This window comes from Oryctolagus cuniculus, chromosome 5 (genome assembly GCF_964237555.1).
Source record: "Oryctolagus cuniculus chromosome 5, mOryCun1.1, whole genome shotgun sequence".
Classification (NCBI taxonomy): Eukaryota; Metazoa; Chordata; class Mammalia; order Lagomorpha; family Leporidae; genus Oryctolagus; species Oryctolagus cuniculus.
Genome location: NC_091436.1, coordinates 15,136,800 through 15,161,405, shown reverse-complemented (window position 1 = coordinate 15,161,405; position 24,606 = coordinate 15,136,800). Strand labels below are relative to the sequence as shown.

General features: G+C 38.1%; 1 protein-coding gene across 1 annotated transcript; it reads left to right on the top strand.

Annotated features, from left to right (window-relative positions):
• The first annotated feature begins 992 nt into the window (after positions 1-992).
• Positions 993-24,577, top strand: MYCT1 (MYC target 1). The gene is made up of 2 exons (XM_008263706.2): positions 993-1,178; positions 22,172-24,577. The coding sequence occupies exons 1-2, from the start codon at positions 1,127-1,129 to the stop codon at positions 22,681-22,683; spliced, it is 564 nt and encodes a 187-aa protein (XP_008261928.2). The 5' UTR covers positions 993-1,126; the 3' UTR covers positions 22,684-24,577.
• The last annotated feature ends 29 nt before the right edge of the window (positions 24,578-24,606 follow it).

Sequence of the window (24,606 nt, the reverse complement as noted above, 5' to 3'; positions counted from 1 at the left end):
CAGGTAAGGCTGAGGCCTTGAGTGCCAGCATCACATTTAGGAGCCGGTTCGAGTCCTGGCTGCTCCTCTCTCTCTCTCTGCATCTCCTTCTCTCTCTGTGTAACTCTGACTTTCAAATAAATAAGTAAATCTTTAAAAAACAATAAAAAAATACCAAGAGTACAAAACAACAAATAAATTATACTTTAAGGAATATTTATAAATTAAAAAATTAACTTTAGAAGTAATATACTAGGGTCCAGTGCCGTGGCTCATTTGGTTAATCCTCCGTCCGCAGTGCCAGCATCCCAAATGGGCACCAGGTTCTAGTCCTGGTTGCTCCTGTTCCAATCCAGCTCTCTGCTGTGGCCCGGGAGGGCAGTGGAGGATGGCCCTAGTGCTTGCACCCCTGCACCTGCATGGGAGACCAGGAGGAAGCACCTGGCTCCTGGCTTTGGATATGCGCAGCACCGGCCATGGCAGCCATTTGGGGAGTGAACCAACGAAAGGAAGACCTTTCTCTCTGTCTCTCTCTCTCACTGTCTATAACTCTACCTGTCAAATAAATAAAAAAAAATTTAAATTTTTTTAAAAAGTAATACACTAAATAGGGAAAGAGACATATTAAGAATTTTAATAAATAACAGATCTGTAAAGAAAGAGTGTTAGATAAAACTAATTACACTCAGATAGAATTTGGAATTGAGCTCCCCATTCCCCCTTAATTTATTATATAAATACAGTGTGCAGACATCAGAGGTCAATCCGTTTCGCAGTTCTATGTAAATGTAACCCCAAGTGCTAGAGTGAAGTGCTGCCATGTGTGTCAAGAGGAAGGGGAAACACCGAGGAAAAGGCCTCCTGTCTCAAAGGCAGATTTGGAGGGGCTGAGACCACAGTGCTTAGTAACTCAGGAAATGACGAGAAGGAAATTGTTCTGTGTCTCAGGAACCATGTGGAATTCCAAGATAAGAAAAACAGTTGCTAATTTGAGTATAAAAGCAGGAAACATGATACACTTATTTCCTTTATGCAAACATAAGTATATGAGGGCTTGTGTGAAAATTATTTTTCCCTTGCTTACATTCAAACTGCTTCTCTTGGGCATACTGGCTTTTCTTTCTTTCTTCTCTTTCTTGTGGATATTATGGCTAATAACACAACAAGTTTAGGGAGTCCATGGCCAGAAAACTTTTGGGGTAAGGTATTTTTTTAACTGTTTTTAATTTAAAAAGAGAATACAGAGAAATATGCTGAATAATTTATTGAAACATTGGGAATGTCATACATTTTGTTTACTGTCAACTGATTATTTAAAGTTTCTATGGATTTATTACAATGGAAACCTATAAATAACAATTGTTTTAAAGTGGACTGTGAAGACATTTAAGAAGAATCTGATCAGCAAGTATAGATTTTGGCTGGAATTATAAAATATCAATGAGAACAAGAAAAGACAAGAAGTATAAAGTGGAAGTAATTGTTGTTTGGAATATGACAATGTAGATATTAATGGAAAAGTAGGTTTAGTTTGTCTTAACAATTGTATATTTTATTTAATGGTGCCAAACTGATTTATAGAAGTTATTTTAACTTAGTTTGTGAACATTGTACTTTTTATTTTCCAAAGTGAATCTAAATAGCAACACTGTACTTAGATGAATGAATTTTGAGATGATGTCATTGCTAAAACATGGAATAATATTATGAAATTAGAAAAGGTGGTGTGGAAATATCACAGGTAGCATTTTGATGGGAACCTATCACAGCGGGAAAGGAGCAAACCCTTGGTGTTTTTGGCTGAGGCCGATGGCAGCTCTCAGTGCAGTGTTGTTTATTGCCAGGAGCAGCCGGACAGCGTGAGGTGAGAACTGCCAGTCCCTCCCGGGTGGACAAACACAAGGAAGAAGGGCTGGGGTGTGAAAGTGACAAATACTCTTAGGTTCAGAGAAGTTGTAAAAGTGAAGGGGGAAATTTGAGTTAAGTCCAGAAGAAGGAAACTTAAAGGACAAAATGTAGTTTATGAAGAGATCCGAACCCCGATTTATATGTTCAGAATACATTTTAATCATCTCAGAATCATTTCAGACTCTCTGCTGTCATTCAAAGGGAGGTTTGAGAATTAGCAGGCGGGAAGGAAAACAGCAGCAGCTGACTGTTCCAAACAGTCTTGCCTAGTCGTCTACCCCTACAGAAAACTTTGCAGGTGGAATGCGTTCACTGTTCTTTACAGCAATTATTGATGTTTGATTTAATATTGAAGTGGAGGGCTATGGCTGAACATTGTTATAAAATTATATAACAAAATTGAAAGAAAGCAAATCACACTTCGTAAAGAACGGCTTTGATAATAGGTTATTAGGTAGATACCAATCAAAAATAAGACTGCATTGTAGATGCTTAATTATATGCTGGTTACATATTATTTGCTGTCCTCATTTACAGAGAAAGTAAATATGCTAAACATGCAAAAAATGAAAGTAGGTCAAAGATAAATTCCTCATGATGAAAACAAGTATCCGTGTAAATTATTCAAAAGTAAGGTTACAGTGCAAAGTTCATGTCTAAAAGCTGAGTCTATTTTTTTCATATCATTAAATATTAAATTTCATTATTCCAAAAAGCAATTATTTCCATTGACTAAGAGGTAGGTAATAATCACTAAAACCATCTGAAGTTCCAAGAGAATGTTAACAGTTCATCTATTGATGATAAAAATCTAAATATTTTTAATAAGAAACTGTGCATAAGAAGGGATTCAACTTATTGTTCCAAAGCCAGGACTTCGTGTTCCTTTTTTTTTAATACTTGAATATAATGGAAATAATGAACACCAGGAACATAGCATTACACTGTAAAACGTTAACAAAGCCAGTGTCGATGTAATGTTTGGTGATTTGGGGAAAATATATGAAAAATTGTATTATTACTTCTGGGATAAACATAAGAAATACAAATATAAATTTATTTATATGCATTGTAACAATTTTCTTAAATATAAGTGTTAATCTTTCCTATTTTCATTTCCTTTTTGTATCTTAATTGATATTTGTTTTTAGCACTGACTTTCCAAAATTATTATTTTGAAAATTTTGCACAGTGCAATGTAACATATTATCTATTGCTTTCAAAATTAGTTGCTTGGCACTTTTACTTTCTGAGAATAGCTTATAAAAGCAAAATATATATTCTGTACCATACAAATAATAGCTGCAAAAAGCAAAATATGTGTCATGTACTATACCAATGTCCTAGATTTAACGTGTTTAAGGAACTTAAATTGTTTTTCAAATATTATTTTTTGGTTACTTTAGTGAATAACAAAAATGAAGGTATCATTCCATGTTATTACCAATAATAACTTGAATTCTCTCAATTTTTATGCACTAAACTCACTCAACATAGCGTGAGTATTAAACTCAAGAAATTAAGTGTTAGCCGGCGCCGTGGCTCAATAGGCTAATCCTCCACCTTGCGGCGCCAGCACACCGGGTTCTAGTCCCGGTTGGGGCGCCGGATTCTGTCCCGGTTGCCCCTCTTCCAGGCCAGCTCTCTGCTATGGCCAGGGAGTGCAGTGGAGGATGGCCCAGGTGCTTGGGCCCTGCACCCCATGGGAGACCAGGAAAAAAAGCACCTGGATCCTGGCTCCTGCCATCGGATCAGCGCGGTGCGCCGGCTGCAGCGGTGGCCATTGGAGGGTGATCCAACGGCAAAAGGAAGACCTTTCTCTCTCTGTCTCTCTCTCTCACTGTCCACTCTGCCTGTCCAAAAAAAAAAAAAAAAAAAAAAAAGAAATTAAGTGTTGGCTTTAAAATTGCCCATGAGTGACAACACAGATGCAGATTGCCTCCCCGAGAGTCCACCTTCACTTTGAACGTTTACCGTGCACTGCTCTCACGAAACAGAAGACAAATGTCAGTCAACTCTGTTATTTGCTTAATACCTGGGAGTTCTACAGAGGACATAGTTTTGTTTGCTGTCTGCTGTACTTTTCATTTTTCTTTCTGCTAACCTTGTGAAAAGTCAGGGGATTTGTGGGTGTAGGGACTTATATTTGTTCACCTAACTGAATCCTCAAAAAAAAGTACAATGTCTGTGCCAAGAGGATCATACTGTTGGAAGTCATTATGTGTTCACACTGATGCAAAAAAAAAGCTGTATAGTTAAGGAACAGCACAAGATAATATATGAAAAATGGCAATGATTGGTATTATATGACTGAAGAAAAGGTAGAGCTGAAATGATACCCAAATCCTTCTCAGAAAACAATGGAGGTTTACCTCTTCCTAGAAAAGCAGAAGGTTTCAAATAGGAAGGTAACTCTAAGAAGCAGATTCTAGTCATTGACTTCTCCCTCTTAACTCGTTTTCATTCAGCTCAGTAGTTTACTGAGGAGCGCTGACTGGCCATATTAGGCAATGTGTGAGGAGTTAGTGACACAAATCAGGCATTGTTCGAGCATTTCATGGAGCTCAGGGGAATGTTACGAAGAAGTAAGATGTGCAGAGTGACTGTAGAGAAGTGAATGGTGTAACTAGAATGCATACAGAAGTCGGAAAGGCAGGCTGCAGGCAGATTTCAAGATTCTGAATACCAGACCAGGCGTTCCAGCCAATTTAACTTGAATACGGGCAAGTTAGTGACCTCAAGTCTCTTCACCTCCCTCCCCACTAGGAATTTTCTTTCATGTTGAAAAGGGATTGAGGGATTTGAGATCATGATCTGCTCAGTAGTGGAGGGAAAGGGGCCTTGGTTTTTCAAGTTCTGGCCTCTGCTGACATCTACTGACGTAAATTTCTTTTCTGCTTTTGGGACACTGCTCTTTCTCCCATTTGCACTGCTGAAGCCCCTCACTATAAAATCTGGCTCATATTCTCTGTGTGACATTGGTCAAGATATGATTTTTCTTTTTCATAAGCCCTCTACAGTCTCCTGTCCTTATTCAAGTACTTTTCTGACTGTCCCAATGGCACAGAACAATGGTTCATGTTTTCTCATAACCCACCCACGGGCAGGGGTCTCAGCAGCTTGGGCTATATTAGGTGCCTTCAGTGTGAATGGACAAACATCACCCACTCTGTTCCCTTTATGTTTTGCTTTTGGGTACCGAAGATTTCTCAGAGGGCTTTCTGATCTTTCTGAGGATACTGGGAATAGACACCAATTTCCATCCCGTGCCCCAGCTCCATCTGTAGCTCATCACAATGGGTGGGGGGGGGAGGGGTGGATCAATGGTCCCCTTCTCATCTTGGTGTCTCCAAAACTCCTTCGTTAGCCTGCTCATGAAAATTGACTTACAGGCTATGAGTCATGGTGAAAAGTTCCATGGTAGAATCTTTCAGGTTATTAGTATTTTGAGACTGAAAGATTCACTCTCAATATCTACTTCATGCATTAAAATGCTGGTTTTCAAACTATTACCTACTCCACATACTAGTAATTCAGGGAAGAAGCATAACTCTTTCTTTTGTATGGATTTTTGGAGCAATATTAACCTTCTTCAAAGTAACTGAAGAGGTGGAAGGCTGTGAAGTGACTTGAAAATCAAATACTGCCATGGGTGAGAATCCTTGGTTAATACCAGAAAATGTTGTTTCTTAGCCTGCAGCTTCAGCAAATGGGGCTAGGGTGTACTTTTTAATTCCTTGTCAGCCTCAGAGGTCTATATATAAATTCATGAGTTATATTGTCCTGTAGTTCTTTTTTTAAATATAAGAATTTTTAAACCTTTTATTTTAGCAACAGCACAACAAAAACACACCTATGTGGCAGACCCAGATGGAGTTCCAGGCTCCTGGCTTCAGTCTGGTCCTTCCCTTGCTATTGTGGCCATTTGGGGTGTGAGCCAGCAGATAGAAGATAACTCTGTCTTCCTCTCTTGCCTCTACATAACACTGACTTTCAAAAAATCTTTAAGCAAAACAATTCTGATCACAATAATGATTATGTCATAGCCCTCTTAACCCCACTCCCTATTCCCCTTATTTAGAGAAAAGATTTATAGTTATCAATATTATAAATTTAAAATATTTTTTCATGATAGTCATTAAGTTTGCATATATCCACAATACATATATTTATACATACTTCAAATTCTAAATAATATCATAATACATAATTCCTCTGTTTTCATTTCTGTTTAGCATTTTCTTAATGATATTTATCAAAATATGTGAGGTTTTGATCCAAAATCCCATATCTATGTTTTTAAAATATAAAAACATATAAAAATGCATTAGCATTATCATTAATCACCTGCTGTATAATAAAACCTCAGAACTTCTTACTGCAGTGCAGCTATATCCTAGTACCTGTCAAGCAATCTTTCTCCATTGTTCCCTCCTCCTTTCTGTTCACAGCCTCTGGTAACCACCAATGTATTTTTACCTTGTATAAGATCACCTATTTTTTTTATTCCACATGTATGAGATTGTGTGGTATTTTTTTCCATGCTTGGCTTATTTCATTTGACATAATGACTTATAGTTCCACACCACTGTTGCAAATGACATGTTTTCACTCTTTTTTTTTTTTTATGTCTGAGTAGCATTCTGTTGTGTATATGTTCCTCAGTTTCTTCATCCACTCATTAGTGGATGGACACTTAGGTTGTTTCCATTCCTTAGCTATTGTGAATAATGCTGCAATAAACATGGGACTGCAGATGTCTTTTGAAAAATGCATTTAATTTCCCTTGCTTATACCCAGGAGTGGGATTGCTGGCTCATATGGTAGTTCTAAAATTTTTAGTCTTTTGAGGAAAGTCTGTATGGTTTTCCACAATGGCTGTACTAATTTACATTATTGGCCCCCAGCAGTGCACAAAGTTTCCCTTTTCTCCACATCCTCCTTAACACTCATTACCCTTTGCCTTTGTTCTCATAGCCAGTCTTTCTGGAGTAAGGTGATATCTCAATATGGTCTTGATTTGCATCACCCTGATGATTAGTAATGTTGGCCATATTTTCATGGACCTGTTGACTATTGGCATGGCTTTCTTTGAGAAAATGGCTTTGTAGATCAATTGTCCACTTTTAACTGTATTATTTGGGGTTTTTTGTTTGCTTGCTTGCTTTTGCTGTTGAGTTGTTGGAGTTCCTTATGTATTCTGGATATTAACCCCTTGTCAGATGTATAGGTTGCAAATATTTTCTCGTATTCTGGAGATTGTCTTTTCACTCTTCACGGTTGCCAGTGTAGTGCAAAAGTTCTTCACTTGGATTAAATCCCACTTGTCTATTCTTGCTTTTATTTCTTAGTTTTTTGGGGTCTGATCTAGAACATTCTTGCCTATTTTAATATCCTGATTTGTTTTCCCTGTTTTCTTCTAATAATTTCAAAGTTTCAGGTCTCACATTTAGGTCTTTACTCTAAGTTGATTTATGTGCATGGTGAGAGATAGGGGTCTTATTTTGGAAGTGGATATTCAATTTCCCCAGCACCATCTATTAAAAAGTCAGCCCTTCTGAAGTAACATATTTTAATTCATATTACAGTCAAGGGTTATCTAAAAAATTAAGAAGGAAAGAAGACAGGAAAAGGAGGGAGTGGAACGGAATATTATATTTTTAGAACTGTACTATGAACTACATTAAATTTGTTCTCTTTGGATTAATATCATATTAACCTGAACAATAAAGTATCAGACAGTAAAAATTTTTTGAAAGTCTTAAAAAAGAAGACAGTCCTTTTTCAAATGCATGTACTTAGCACCTTTGTCAACTATCAGTTGGCCATAAGTGTATGGATTTACTTTTAGCCTCTCTATATTGTGGATCTGTTCATATGCCAATATCATGCTGTTTTAATCACTAGCATTACAATACATGTGTCTGGCTTTGTTCTTTTTGCTCAAGATGGCTTTGACTTTTGTAATTCCATAAAAATTTTATAGTGTTTTTTCTAGTTCTGTGAAAAATGTCATTGGCATTTTGATAAGGATTGCATTGAATCTGTAAGCTGTTTTGGATACTATGGACATTTCAATGACATTAATTCTTCCAGCGTATGAACATGGAATGCCTTTCCATTTCTTTGTGTCATCTTTAATTTATTTCAATGATTTATATGTTGATATCTTTCACCTCTTGGTTATATTTATTCCCAAGTTTGTTTTTTTTTTTTTTTAGCTATTGGGAATGGTATTATTTTCTTTTTCAGACAATTCACTATTGTTTTATGACAATGTTATTAATTTTTGTACATCCTGCAGCTTTACTGAATTTGTTTATTAGTTCTACATCTTTTTTGGTGGTCTCTGGGGTTTTAAGATCATGTCTTCTACAAAGACTGACAATTTGACTTCCTCCTTTCCAATTTGATGTGCTTTATTTATTTTTCTTGCCTAATCACTGTAGCTAAGAATTTCAGTAAAATAAAAGAGGATAAAAGTGTGAAAGTGGGCGTCTTTATCTTCTTCCAGATCTTAGAAAGCCTCTGGTTTTTCCTATTCAATATGATGCTACCTATTGCCTTGTTATATTTTATTTTGTTTAGGTATTTTTTTTTAACTTTTATTTAATGAATATAAATTTCCAAAGTACAGATTATGGATCACAATGGCTTTTCCCCCCCATAACTTCCCTCCCACCTGCAACCCAACCCTCTCCTGCTCCCTCTCCCCTTCCATTCACATCAAGATTCATTTTCGATTCTCTTTATATACAGAAGATCAGTTTAGCATATATTAAGTAAAGATTTCAACAGTTTGCTCCCACACAGAAACAAAAAGTAAAAATTACTGTTTGAGTACTAGTTTTAGCATTAAATCACAATGTATAGCACATTAAGGACAGAGATCCTACATGAGGAATAAGTGCACAGTGATTCCTGTTGTTGACTTAACAAATTGACACTCTTATTTATGGCGTCAGTAATCACCCTAGGCTCTTGTCATGAGTTTCCAAGGCTATGGAGGCCTTTTGAGTTTGCCAACTCTGATCATATTTAGACAAGGCCATAGTCAAAGTAGAAGTTCTCTCTTCCCTTCAGAGAAAGGTACCTCCTTCTTTGATTACCTGTTCTTTGATTGTTCTTTCCACTGGGATCTCACTCACAGAGATCTCACAGAGATCTTTCATTTAGGTGTGTGAGGTTTTTTTTTTTTTTTTTTTTCCAGAGTGTCTTGGCTTTCCATGTCTGAAATACTCTCATGGGCTTTTCAGCCAGATCCGCATGCCTTAAGGGCTGATTCTGAGGCCAGAGTGCTGTTTAGAACATCTGCCATTCTATGAGTCTGCTGTGTATTTTGCTTCCCATGTTGGATCATTCTCTCCTTTTTTATTCTAATAGTTAGTATTTGCAGACACTAGTCTTGTTTATGTGATCCCTTTGACTCTTAGACCTATCATAATGATCAATTGTGAATAGAAATTGATCACTTGGACTAGTGAGATGGCATTGGTACATGCAACCTTGATGGGATTGAATTGGAACCCCCTGGCATGTTTCTAACTCTACCATTTGGGGCAAGTCAGATTGAGCATGTGCCAAATTGTACATCTCCTCCCTCTCTTATTCCCACTCTTATATTTAACAGGGATCACTTTCAGTTAAATTTAAACACCTAAGAATAATTGTGTGTTAATTAAAGAGTTCAACCAATACTATTAAGTAGAACAAAAAAATACTAAAAGGGATAAAATATTAAGTTGTTCCTCAACAGTCAGGACAAGGGCTGATCAAGTCACTGTTTCTCATAGTGTCCATTTCACTTCAACAGGTTTCCTTTTTGGAGCTTGGTTAGTTGCCACCAATAAGGGAGAACATATGATATTTGTCCCTTTGGGACTGACTTATTTCACTCAGCATGATGTTTTCCAGATTCCTCCATTTTGTTGCAAATAACCGGATTTCATTGTTTTTTAACTTCTATATAGTATTCTATAGAGTACATATCCCATAATTTCTTTATCCAGTCTACTGTTGATGGGCATTTAGGTTGGTTCCAGGTCTTAGCAATTGTGAATTGAGCTGCAATAAACATTAAGGTGCAGACAGACAGCTTTTTTATTTGCCAGTTTAATTGCCTTTGGGTAAATTCCAAGGAGTGGGATGGCTGGGTTGTATGGTAGGGTTATATTCAGGTTTCTGAGGCATCTCCAAACTGACTTCCACAGTGGCTGTACCAGTTTGCATTCCTACCAACAGTGGGTTAATGTCCCTTTTCCCCACATCCTTGCCAGCATCTGTTGTTGGTAGATTTCTGTATGTGAGCCATTCTAACAGGGGTGAGGTGAAACTTCATTGTGGTTTTGATTTGCATTTCCCTGATTGCTAGTGATCCTGAACATTTTCACGTGTCTGTTGGCCATTTGGATTTCCTCTTTTGAAAAATATCTATTGAGGTCCTTGGTCCATGTCTCATAATTTTTTAAAGATTTATTTATTTATTTGAAAGTCAGAGTTACAGAGAGGAGAGGCAGAGAGAGGGGGGGGGGGGTCTTCCATCCAATGGTTCACTCCCCAATTGGCTGCAATGGCAGGAATTGTGCTGACCCGAAGCCAGGAGCCAGGAACTTCTTCCGAGTCTCCCACACTGGTACAGGATTCCACGAGCTGGGCCATCTTCTACAGCTTTCCTAGACCATAGTAGAGAGCTGGACCAGAAGTGGAACAGCTGGGTCTCGAAGTGGCACCCATATGGGATGCCAGCGCTTCAGACTAGGGTGTTTACCCACTGTGCCACAGTGCTGGCCCCCTATGTTATTATTTGTAGTCTGAGTTATATTGTTTCTTTCCTTCTTATCAATTTTGGATTTGATTTGCTCTTTTTTCTCCTCATTGTTGTGGTGCTGTGGTAAGTAGTTTATTTGAGATCTCTGATTTTTGATGCAGGAATTGAGTTTTATAAGCTTCCCTTTGTATTACTTTTGCTGTATTTTATATGTTTTGATATGTTGTTTTCCATTTCATTCATTTCAAGAAATATTTTAATTTCCTCTTTATTTCTTTATCTATTGATTATTCAGGGTTAAGTTGTTTAATTTCCATGTATTTATATAGTTTCAAAGTTTTTCTTATTACTGATTTCTAATTTCATTACATTATTACATTGTCATCAGAAATGATACTTGATATGTTTTCTATTCTAATTTTGTTGAGACTTCTTCTGCGATCCATTATATGATCTATCCTGTTCCATTTGTCATTAAGAAGAATGTGTATTCTACAACCATCAGGTAAAAACTTTTGTAGGTGTGTTAGATCTTATTTTTCTGGGGGGGGATTTATTTTTGTTCCTTCTTTGTTAATTTCTCTCTAGATCACCTGTCCATTTTTGTGATTTGAGTCTTAAAAAGTTTTGTACAATCATTGTATTGGAATTTGTCTTTCTCTTTAGTTCTATTAATATTTATCTTATGTATTTGGATGCTCCTACATTATGTGTGTGTGCATGTGTGCTATTGCTGGATTGAACCCTTTATAATTATACAGTGATCTTCCTAGTCTCTTTTTACTGCTTTTGAAATAAAATCTATTTTATTTGATAGAAGTATAGCTACTCCTGCTTTCTTTTGGGTTCAATTTGAGCTTATTGATTCTTTATTCTGCTTGATTTATTCTGCTATTGATGCCTTCTATTGCATTTTTATTTCACTTGGTGTTCTCAAATTGGTTCCAAATCTGCAGTTGATATGTTATTGGTATGCACTGGAGATGAACCCATAAAGGGGTAGTCTGTCTCTGCAAGCCCTTTTTTCTTGGCCTGTGGTAGGCTCCAACTACTTGTTCTGTGTTCCTGAATGCTATGATGATAGATCACACCTGAAACCCAAAGCCCATTAAGACTGGTGCAACCTGGATATAGGAGCAAAGTTCATCTTGCTAGGATCTGTATCCTGCTGAGTGGATTCACAGCCTCATGCTACAACTTTCAGTTACTGGTGATATTGACTGGGGTAAAAGACTGTTCACCTGAGACCATGGAAATCTGCGGGACACTGAAGCAGAACCAGAGTCCCTCTGCAGGCACTGTCCAGGGGACAGGGAGAGTTAGGATCTGTTCAATACTAGGTTTGTCGGCCTGGCTCCATCCCCAGATAGTCTTGTGATTCATTGAACACTATCCTAAGTTGTAGAAGAGGTGCACATCAGGCCTGCAAGAATTTGGTGCTACATACCAAAACAAATTTATCTCACCAGGGGGCAGGCCTTTGCTGATACAGCCACAAGTCCAGAGACTTCCAAAGGCACTTGCCTCAGGACAGAAACCATAAGGATCTTCCCAGAACAGAGCTTTGCCAACACAGCACTGAATCCCAAGAGTCCAATGGCTCCTTGCTGTCTTCCTAAAATTGGAGGAAAGCAGTAAAGTCAATTGGAACTGGAAGAGGAATGATACCAGCAACTCTTCCTTCTTGCGTTCTTCTTTCTTTAACAATGACGTACCCCTCAGATTTTCTATTGATTCTTCTATTAGTTAAGGAAGTTTGTGTTTTGTGGAAACCATTTGCATTAAATATCCAAATATGCTGAATATAGACTGTTCATGATACTCTCTCAAGTATTTTTCCAACAGTTTATTAATAAATATTTAAAAATCCAGAAACATTTGAAGAATTCTATAATAAATACTCATATACCTAACCACCATGATATGATCATTAATATTTTTACAATATTAATTTTAGTAAAAGGAGGATCTGAAGAGAAAGCAGAGTATACAATATTAACTTTAACCATCGATCTATTTGTTTATACATTTCAAAGTATATTAAACATATCCATACACTTACCCCCGATTACCTCAAGATTCATATTATTAACAGGAACTCAATGGAGTTTTTTAAGGTCATACTTAAATATGACATAGATAAAATGAATTACAATGAAGTGCACAAGCCATAGAAGAAAATTTGCTGAATTTCTATAAATACATACACTCTTGATTAACCCAAAGCCCAGTCAAGACATGGAATATAATCACCAACTCCTAAAGTCTCCTAAAGCCTGTTCCTAGTCATCTCTGAGAACAGTATCCTCAGATGAAGCCACTCTCCTGACATCTTTTCTATCAATAAAGCCTTATAGTGTTTATTGTTTTGTGTACAGCCTATTTCCTCCACATAGCACATTTAATATCTATTCTATTTGTACTATATTAGTAATTCTTTTTATTGCCAAATAGCATTTATATATCACAAGTAATTTATATTTTCATATTGATGGACATCATGGCTGAATACAGTTTTTAGCTATTAAGGATAAACCTGCAATATCTGTTCTTGTACGTCTTTTTATGGATATATATTTTCACTTTTCTTGAATACCTTTCTAGAAGTAGAATTCCTGGGTCATAACCTTGCAGGATGCAGGACTCCTGGCCAGGGTTACTGCAGATTCTTCCTTCCACATGTGAAAGAATTCAGAGGGCCTGATGGTGCAGAGAAAGGGAAGGCAGTTTGGATGGTGCACCGAAGGGGAGCTGCCACACGGGACAGGCTGGCTGTCTATGGGTCTGCAGCAGCTGTCCTAGAGCAGCTGTTATACCACAGATTGCCTGGAGCTGTCAAATCAGTGGCCTGCACTTGTCAGTGTGAGGTTGTACACCAGCAGTTTAGCTGGGGCTGTCAGACTTCAGCTCCTTTCCCTAGCTACCTACATTCCCACAGCAATTGTTTTAGTATATATTCAAGTGTATAAGAAACCACCAGGCATTTTTTTTTCCTAAGTGGTTTTACAATTTAACATTCTTTCCAAGGTGAAGCTTCCAATTCCTTCATATTTTTGCTCATTTTAGCTTTATTCACTATGGTTAGCAATTAGTTCTATCTCATTATGTTTTTATCTTGCACTTCTGTGGTGGTAAATGATGTTGAACAGGGATAGGCAAACTGTGATCCCCTGCTAAATCTGACTCACAGCCTATATTGATAAATAAAACTTGATGGAAAACTTGCCCACTGGTTTATGGCTACTTTTGGAAGAGTTCAGTAGTTTAGATAGAGAATGGAAGGCCTATAAAGTCTACATGTTGGCTGCCTGGATTTGTTTAGAAAAAAAGTGCTGTCTCTTGATGTAAAGTTTTTTCACTCATGCTTATTGGCCTTTGAATATGTCTTTCAGAAGTGTTTACTAAAAATTTGGCCTGTTTTAATTTTCTTTTTAGTCTTATAAATGAATGGAAAAGTCCTTGATATATGCTGGTTATTGTCAGATAAATGTAGGTTTGTAAATATTTAATAGTTGTCTGTGGTTTGCCGATTAATTTTCTTTGAAGTGTTTTTGCAAATCTAGTTTGTCTATGAACATTTGTATATGTCTTCTCTCCACCAAAACTCATACTAAGGCTTGATTTCTCAATTCAGCAAGGTTTGCGAGGGGTACCTGATAGGTTGTGTTTGAGTCATGGGCTGAACCCTCATAAAGAGATTAGTTCCTGCTTTTCAAATGTGAGTGAGTTCTCACTCTCATAGGCCTCAGTTTGCACTCTCTTTGCCTCCTTTGGTTTTCTGCATCACAGTTTCTTCACTAGACCAGATGCCAACACCCTCTCAGCTTCAAAACTGACCAAGATAAATCTCTTCTTTCTTAAATTTTTTAATTTAATTTAATTAAAAATTTTTTTGGACAGGCAGAGTGGACAGTGAGAGAGAGAGAGAGAGAGAGAGAGAAAGGCCTTCCTTTTACATTGGGTCACCCCGCAATGGCCGCTGCGGCCGGTGCACTGCACCCGGCACACCACGCTGATCAGAAGCCAGGAGCCAGGTGTTTCTCCTGGTCTCCCATGGGGTGCAGGGCCCAAGGACTTGGGCCATCCTCCACTGCACTCCTGAGCCACAGCAGAGAGCTGGACTGGAAGAGGAGCAATCGGGACAGAATCTGGCGCCCCAACGGGGACTAGAACCCGGGGTACCGGCGCCGCAGGCGGAGGATTAGCCTAGTGAGCTGTGCCGGCCGGTATTGTCTTTCTATGTCTGTATTATTTCATTCAGCACAACATCCCCCAGGTTCATGTAAGTTGTTGCATATGACAGTATTTCCATTTGAAAAGGCTGGACAAGGGACCTTGTGGTGCAGTGGGTAAAGCCTCTGCCTGCAATGCTGGTATCCCATATGGGCAATGGTTCATGTCCTGGTTGCTTCTCATCCCATCCGGCTCTCTGCTAATGACCTGAGAAAAGCAGCCAGAAGATGGCCCAAGTGTTTGGGCCCCTGCCACCCACATGGGAGACCTGAATGAAGCTCCTGGCTCCTGACTTTGGCCTGGCCCAGTGCTGGCAATGGTAGACATCTGGGGAGTAAACTAACAAATGGAATGTCTCTCAGTAACTCTTTCAAGTAAATATAAATGTTTTTAACAAGCTGGATGATAATATTCCATTATTTTATAACATTCCACTATGTAAATCAAATATCTCTGTATATCAAATTTCTTTATCCATTCAGCTGACAGTGGATGCTTAGATGTTCCAAATCCTGGGTGTTGTGAATAAAGCGGCAATGAACAGGAGAGTGCAGATATGTGAGAGACACTGATTTCATCTCAAGACATGTGCAAATGTTTGGATATGTAGCTGGAGGAATTGCTGAATCAAATAATTATTCTGTTTTTAACTTTAAAGGAACCTCCATAGTTGTTTACATAATGGATATATTAACTTAATAATCAGATCGATATTTTCTCCATGTCATCACCAGGATTTATCTCTTGTCTTTTAGATAACAGCCAATATGATAAGTATGAGGCAATATCTTATTATAGTTTTTTTTTTAAAGATTTTATTTATTTTATTTGAGAGTTAGAGTTACAGTGAGAGGGAGAGACAGAGAGAAAGGTCTTCCTTCCGTTGCTTCACTCCCCAGATGGCTGCAACGACCGGAGCTGCGCTGATCCGAAGCCAGGAGCCAGGAGCCAGGAGCCAGGAGCCAGGAGTCAGGAGTTTCTTCCGGTTCTCCCATGCAGGTTCAGGGGCCCAAGGACTTGGGCCATCTTCCACTGCTTTTCCAAGCCATAGCAGAGAGCTATACTGGAAGAGGGACAGCCGGACTAGAACTGGCACCTATATGGGATGTCGGCACCGCAGATGGAGGATTAACCTGCTGTGTCATGGCACCAGCCCCTTATTATAGCTTTATTTGCATTTCTCTGAGGATTAGTCATGTTGAACACCTCTTCATACATGTGCTGGCCAATTGTATGTTTTCTTTTGAGAAATATTTGTTGAGGACCTTTTCTTGGTTTAAAATCAGAATATCTGTTTTCTTGCTATTGAGTTCTCTATGTTCCCTATAAACTTAGGATATTAACCTCTTAACATACAAGGGGTTTTCAAAATGTTCATGGACAATGAATATTCTGAAAAGGTTATGGACATATTTTTAAATAGTTTTTGCAGCAAATAAACTTGACTTTTAATTTCATTTGCTTGAATGATTTGAAGTACCCTCATATATGGTTTACAAATATTTCTCCCATTGTATGACTGTCTCCTCATTCTGTTCTTGTTTCCTTTGATATGCAGGAGCTTTCTAGTTTGATACAATCCCATTTGCTTTGGTAAAAGTTTAGTTTGTGGGGCTGGCGCTGTGGAACAGTAGGTTAATCCTCCGCCTGTGGTGCCAGCATCCCATATGGGCACAAGTTCTAGTCTTGGCTGCTCCTCTTCTGATCCAGCTCTCTGCTATGGCCTGGGAAAGCAATAGAAGATGGCCTGAGTGCTTGGGCCCCTGCAACCATGTGGGAGACCTGGAAGGAGCTCCTGGCTCCTGGCTTTGGATCAGCCTGGCTTGGGCAATTGCAACCATATAGAGAATGAACCAGCAGATGGAAGACCTTTTTGTCTCTCCCTCTTACTGTCTGTAACTCTACCTCTCAAATAAATAAAATATTTGAAAAAAAAATAGTTTAGTTTGTAATTCTTACAATTCCAAAGGGTTTCTGAATATTTAATCAGTGTTTCATTCTGTTGTCACTGAGAAAATCATTCAGATACTGGAATGATTCAGCTGAAGGCCACTAGATGGAAACCTCTACTAAATTTCAATACCAGTAAGCAGGATTTGAGTTACTGATTATATTTGCTGCAAATCATACATAATACAACGTTAGAATCTTAGAATTGGAAAGCAATATAATGGCTACTACTACTAGGCCAAGAAGAATTTATAGCTTCCATAAGTTAAACAATTAGTAGTAGGACAGTTAGCACTTGAAGATTTACTGTGTGCCAGCTACTTACTGCTTGTGTAGACACATGTTACAAATTAGGATAACAACACATAATTTATATTACATGATTTAACAGTCTGAGAGTTTGCTTCATTTGCCTTCAAAATGAGATATGTTCTTTAAAAAGTACTTTTGGGGATGGGCATTTAACTTAATATTTAAGATGTCCACACTCCACATCTTAACTACCGGGTTAAATGTCCACATTCCACACCAGAATACCTGTGTTCCATTCTTAATTTCAGCTGAGATTCCAGCTCCCTGCTAATGCAGACCTTGGGATGTGGTGGTGATGGCTCAAGTAGTTGGGTTCTAACACTAACACTGAACACCTGGATTGAATTTCTGGCTCCTAGTTTCGATCCAGCCCAGCCCTAGCCATTATGGACATTTGGAAGCATGAACCAGAGACAGGAGCTCTCTTTGTATCTCCATCTCCATCTGCATCTCCTTCTCCATCTCCATCTCCGGCTCTATCTCCCTCCCCACCCTTTTTGCCTGTAAACAAATTAATTAATTTTTTAGTCTGTATCAAATTTTATAAATTATCTGGACTCATGCATCTTATTGGAGAGAAAACAGAGGGCTTGGTTCTAGGAGCCACTGAGTAGTTCTTTACTTTTTAGTTCTTTTCTAGACTATTTTGCCAATTCATTCTTGTCTTTTGATAGTTTTTTAATATTTATTTGTCTTGAAGAATCCCAAATTTTCCTTTCATCTTGTCTCTTCCTCATTATTGTGTGGTTTCCAACCAGCACAATTCCTTTTTATTTATTCTTTAAATAGCTTTATTGAGACAGAACTCAATACCATATAAATCACCTGCCTAACAACACAATTAGTTTCCACAGTAGTTTAATCACTAAAATCTAATTTATGAACATTTTTGTGCTTCAAAGAAACCTCAACCTATATGCATGCTCTTCTCATTCCTTCCTATCCCACCCTCCAGCCTTAGAAAATAATTTATTTTTTGTCCTTTTTGTTTTAACTATTCTGGACAATTCACACAAATGAAATCATACAATATGTGATCTTTTGTGACTGACTTCTCTACCCTCTGCCTCTTCAGCGAGGGACTGCTCTCTAAGACAGCTTCCTCACATTCTTATACGTACTCGTAAGTTCCTTTCATTTACTCGGTGTGTGTGTTCAGGCACCAGTATACTTTCCAATGTTTTCACAGTTTTTCTAAAATTGCCCTTTCTTGCCGGCACCGTGGCTAATTAGGCTAATCCTCCGCCTTGCGGCGCCAGCACACCAGGTTCTAGTCCCGGTCGGGGCGCCGGATTCTGTCCCGGTTGCCCCTCTTCCAGGCCAGCTCTCTGCTGTGGCCTAGGAGTGCAGTGGAGAATGGCCCAAGTGCTTGGGCCCCGCACCCCATGGGAGACCAGGAGAGGCACCTGGCTCCTGCCATTGGATCAGTGTGGTGTGCCGACCGCAGTGGCCATTGGAGTGTGAACCAACGGCAAAGGAAGACCTTTCTCTCTGTCTCTCTCTCTCTCTCTCACTGTCCACTCTGCCTGTCCCTCCCCCCCCCAAAAAATTGCCCTTTCTTTCCATGAAGGCTTATGTTGAAGCATAAGAGATCATTTACAATAGTTGTTTTCAATTATTCACTTCCTAGTAACTTAAAGTGTGTATGTTATTTGTTTTCTAATTAGAATCCATGCTGAAAACATGGATTTTATGTGGTTTTATTTACTCATATTGTTGTTATTATATTTTAGGAAGAAGGGTGAAATTCTGATTCTCATGATTGCTATTGCTATGGCAACTTAAAAATTCTTATAACTTCTGAAGCAGAATTTTAGGTTCTAAATATTTGGGCACTGAAAAATTTAATTTAGAATTGTCATGTATTATGCATAGGTTAGTATTCAGCCCTGCCTATATTTATTTGCTCTTTCTTGGTAGAGCCTAGCTTAGAAAAATCTCTGAAGACATTGTATTTTAAGGCTGTGACTCAATATTAAGAGACACATTTCAGAATAATAATACCAGGCCAGGCTGATCTGTGATAAATCACCTTATAATTCAGAAGTCATCTTATTGCAAAGGATTTATTGTTTATATCTGATATATATCATTGTTATAGAGGATTCTAAGTATTTGTGAGGACAATTACGAAAGTAGAACATGGCAAATATAGCCTCTCCACAGGAGATCTACGTGAAATTATGTGCTTGGAAGACACTAAATATATCCTAAAATTATTCAACAATGATTATTCTTATTATTAATATCAATTTATATTTATTAGATTGATTTTTGTCATTTCTATGTACTAAATATTTTATAGAATATCACTGATTACAACAATTAATTGGAAAGAAACTTGACAATCATAAAATCTAACTCTTTTGTGTAATTTGCCCCTTTTTTCATTTTCTTTTTTAATTACATAAGGTGAACAAATTTTATGTATTTATACAAACAGATTTAGGATCATAGTGATACCACCCACCCTCCCCTCCTCCACATTCCCACTCTCCCTCTTTCTTGCTTTCTTATTCTTTTAATTTTTTTTTTTTTGACAGGCAGAGTGGACAGTGAGAGAGAGAGACAGAGAGAAAGGTCTTCCTTTTTTTTTGCCATTGGTTCACCCTCCAATGGCCGCCATGGCCGGTGCACTGCGGCCGGCGCACCACGCTGATCCAATGGCAGGAGCCAGGTGCTTCTCCTGGTCTCCCATGGGGTGCAGAGCCCAAGGACTTGGGCCATCCTCCACTGCACTCCCTGGCCACAGCACAGAGCTGGCCTGGAAGAGGGGCAACCGGGACAGAATCCGGCACCCCGACTGGGACTAAAACCTGGTGTGCTGGCGCCGCAAGGTGCCTAGTGAGCCGTGGCACTGGCTTATTCTTTTAATTTTTAAAATGATTTAATTTCAGTTTATTTTATAATCATAAAATTAGCCCTCCACTAAGAATTCAACAAATAGTAAGAAGAAAAAACATTGTTCTTCAACATTAGAGGCAAGGTCTGTAAACATTCTCAATTCTCAAAATGTCAATTTCACTCATATTCATTACTTTTTTGTAATTATTAGTTACCACAGGTCAAGGGAAACACATGATATTTGTCTTTTTGGGGACTGGATTATTTTACTAAGTATAATGGTTTCCAGTTGCATCCATTTTGTTACGAAAGAGAGGACCTATTTTATGGCTGAGTAGTATTCCAGAGTATATAGACCACATTTTCTGACTGTGGTCCATAAATAAAGGCCTCAAACATTTTATAAAGGTAATGAAATCAGTGAGTCTACACAAATACCCTAAAAATTGCACATGTGAGATTAAGATGAATCTGGAACACTGTATCAGTGAGCTTTTGTTGTTAGCAATCCATTTTAAATACAGTGACAAAACAATTCACTTAGCTCGTGATTTTGTGGGTAGGCCATTAGGAATGGACTCAGCTTGATGAGCTGTCCAAAATCTTTGCTGATGGACCACTGTCAGTTGGGGTACTGACTAGCATCTGAATTACCCTGGATAATTCCATTCATTTGAACAGGAAAGCAGGCTGCTGGCCAGAGCAACAGGTGTTAACTGGGTCATGTGTCTCTCATCACTCAGCTACCTGGCCTGGCCTTATTCATTTGACAATTGCAGGGCTGGCAAGAATAGCAAGGGTAGAAGCTGAAAGTCTTTGGGCCTTAGGTTTCCATTTGCATAGATTCAACTCCATTGCATGCTATTTAGTCAAAGCATGACATGAAGCCAGCCCAGACTCATGGAGTGGGAAATAGACTCTACCTGTTGATAGGAGGAACAGCAAAGCACTTGTGGCCATCCCCTCCCACCACCACCTCTCCACTGTGTTACAACCCCAATCAGTAGTTTCCAGTCTAAGGCTCTCGCAATATAGCTTCGCCAGATAAGTAATTCAATAAGAATTACTCTCCACTTCCCAGTAACTCCTTTTTCTCTAGGAAATGTAAGAATCCTTATCAAAGAGGACCTTGAAGAATGAATTTTCCAGACAGAAACCTAAAAATTGGTATCCAGAGGTAAGGGAAACATGCAGACAGCACAGAGTCCTAAAGAGAATGATAGGCTTTGGGATGGTGAGAAAACTAACAGGGCTGTGGATTATTATGGGGTGGAGCATGAGGACTTGAGTAGGCAGTGGGGCAGTCAGGCCTTCAAATACCCAGAGAGTTTTTTTTCCATGCAATGTGGAGTCTAAGCTTCCCAGTTTAATTCTAGAAGATGTTTTTAGTTCACAAGTGGCAGTAGGATAATATTTCTATTTGGAGAACATATTTCTCACCCCTCCACAGCCCCAAAACAGGAAATCTGAACAAACAGAACTTTGATGAATTGGAGGACACTGGCACATAACAAAAACTCTGAGAGGTTGAGAGGACAGGAATTTTATTATCACAAAAAGGTCACGAGCTTTGGGGAATAAGAAAAAGCCTAGTAGTCTGCACAGGTCATGTCAGCACGGAGTCCGAGACACTAGCGACATTCCGGGTGTTCAGGAAATAAGACATAAATCAATCAGCTAGCCAGATGGTTCTACCTCAGCACTTCCTATTTCAGAAACAGACAGGAAGGGAGGTGTCATGAAGAGTGCAGGTGGGAGAACTCAATGTGACTGCTGAAAACAGATAGAGGACAAGGCAAAATCAAAGCGGTGACTAAATCCTTTATGGACTTGGCACGTTAGCTACTATTATCACCCAAAAGGAAGTCATCTTTGGACCACATTCACACTCTAGAAAAATTTATAAAGTATGGCATTATGATGACTATTTTTATTTCTTAGCTCTTACATGAAATAACATAACCTAGAATGCTGTCACTATAAATATTATTTTGTGTTTTCCTGTTTGAATAAATGGAAGCATTATCAACTTCCATTTCTTTATAACCATTGCAACATATTCTCTTTCTCTCAAAGCATGTTTAAATTAATGTATTTCAGTAGTTACAGTCTATACCTCTGTTTGTCATGGATTACCTGTTTTAAATTTGACTTAGATATTTGTTTTCTTTGTTTCAGAGGACCTTATAATGTCCTTCACTGTATCCATGGCAATTGGGCTTGTCATGGGAGGATTTATTTGGGCCCTGTTTGTTTGTCTTTCTCGAAGAAGAGCCAGTGCCCCCATCTCACAATGGAGTTCCAGTAGGCGATCAAGGTCTTCCTACACCCATGGCCTCAACAGAACTGGATTTTATCGCCACAGTGGCTGTGAACGTCGAAGCAACCTTAGCTTGGCCAGTCTCACTTTCCAGCGGCAAGCTTCCCTGGACCAAGCAAACTCTTTTCCAAGAAAATCAAGCTTCAGGGCGTCTACGTTCCACCCCTTTCTGCAATGTCCACCACTTCCTGTGGAAACTGATAGCCAGCTGATGACCCTCCCTTCCTCCAGTACCTCTCCCACCATCACTGCCTCCCACAGTCTGAGCCGTCCTGATTTCCACTGGTCCAGTAGTAATCTTCGAGGCAGCCTCGCAACACCACCACCACCCGCCTATGAGTCTATCATCAAAGCATTCCCTGATTGCTGAGTAGGCTGCTTTCATTGTTTAATGGTTACGTTTTTCTCATTTTTTTATTGAAAGGAAATCATAAATAGGCCAAATAATTTTGAGGGAGAGGCCCAAGTCACTGATGAGTTTCCAAATTTAAATATTCTGTGTAAATTGGACATTACAATGTAAATCATCTTCTTTGAACACTTTTTTATGTATGTTTCACAAAAACATTGTATTTTCTCAAATAGTTAAGTATTTATGTATTTTGTATTCAATGTGGGGCTAATCAAAGAGAGTGATTCTAATGCAAGAATCAGTTATAATGTTGTCTATACAATTGTCCCTTGGCATCCACAGGGAATTGGTTCCAGGACTGCTGGAGAATATCAAAATCCATGGATAAAGCTTACAACTCTTATATAAAATGGCATAGTATTTGCATATAACCTAAGCACACATGCTTTAAATCATCCCTGGATTACTTATAATAGCAAATATGATGTAAATAGCCGTTGCACTATGCTTCTAAGGGAATAACCATAAGAAGGGGAAAAGTCTATACATGTTAAGTATAGACACAGTTTTCCCCCAAATATTTGCAATCCAAGATTGGTTAAATACAATTGATTGAGTCTGTCGATTTACAACTTGGATGTGGGTGGCTGGTTTTATTTCAGGTTAGAATAAAACTTTAGACAACTGTGGTTTAAAATTCTCATTCACTTATATAACTGTAAAGAGAAAAGAAATCATCATTTTTTTAAAAAATCTTCTATTCTAAGGAAATTTAACTCTCCTTTCTTTAGGATGACAAGTGAACCATATTGAAGATTTTTGTTTAAAATTTTTTATTTATGTAAGATGAACAGGTTTCATATATACAGATTTAAGAGTATAATGATAACTTCCCATCCTTTCCTCCTCCTGCCCACTCACCCACTTTATCTGGAGATCTTCACTTGCAACTTTGCAGAAAAATAACTACAAGTCATTTGGAGATGGTCTGTTATAGAAATAGATGTTACAGTCATGAAGAATTCTCCATCTGGAGTGATTCTTAACTCTCAGTCATCATTTCTTGTTTGCTTCTTTATAAATTTGAATTTCAGGTTTTCTGAAAAATCTTTGTATAATGATTGCACTATGTCATGTGGTTGGTGCAGTTAACTTGTCTACCCTCATGAGTGGCTATTCTTATTCAAAAAGTTTGAGGTTCTTTTCTGATATAGCAAACACTTACCTTATGTTGCTGTTTATTTCTCTGAACATTGAGATTTTCTGGGAAGAAAATGTAATTTCATTTTGGCTTCTACAATGCTGTGGTCACAGCTAGTAATGTCTGAATATGGCTCAAGAATATAATTTTATTTTTACATAGTAAGAGTTGCATATAGCATTTTCTTTTTACTTTCATTTAGGTTATATTACCCATCATTCTTCAAAGATAGCTATTCTTATCAATGTCTTTGGATAGATGCTCTCTACATATAAAGAAAACAAAGGAAAAAAAAGGAAGAATGAACAGAAGTAAAGAAGGCAGGAAGCGGAAAACATTACTAGCAGGATAACTTGTTAAAAATTGGTTGTAACAAGGAAATTATTTAGCAATTGTCATATAGTCAAATAAGATTTCAAGAGAGTGTTAACTTAGGAACAAATCTATTTTTGACTTGCATGTGATCCTTAATGTGAAACATGAGAAGTGAACAAAGTCTATGTTTTTTCCTTAGAATTTAAATTCAGAGTAAATCCTGCTTTTTATCTCTCAAGTGAGGGAAATGAAAGCAAAAATCCTCTGGTGCATTTAACTATATGGGAGAATTGTCGTCTGCTCCCTTTACTTATAAAACTGTAAAAATGAGTACTTTGTAAATATTGTGCAGTGTATGAAACATGAAATTAAAGCAAAAACCAGAGACTTCGAAAATTGTATTTGTTTTATTTGAAATGCTCTAT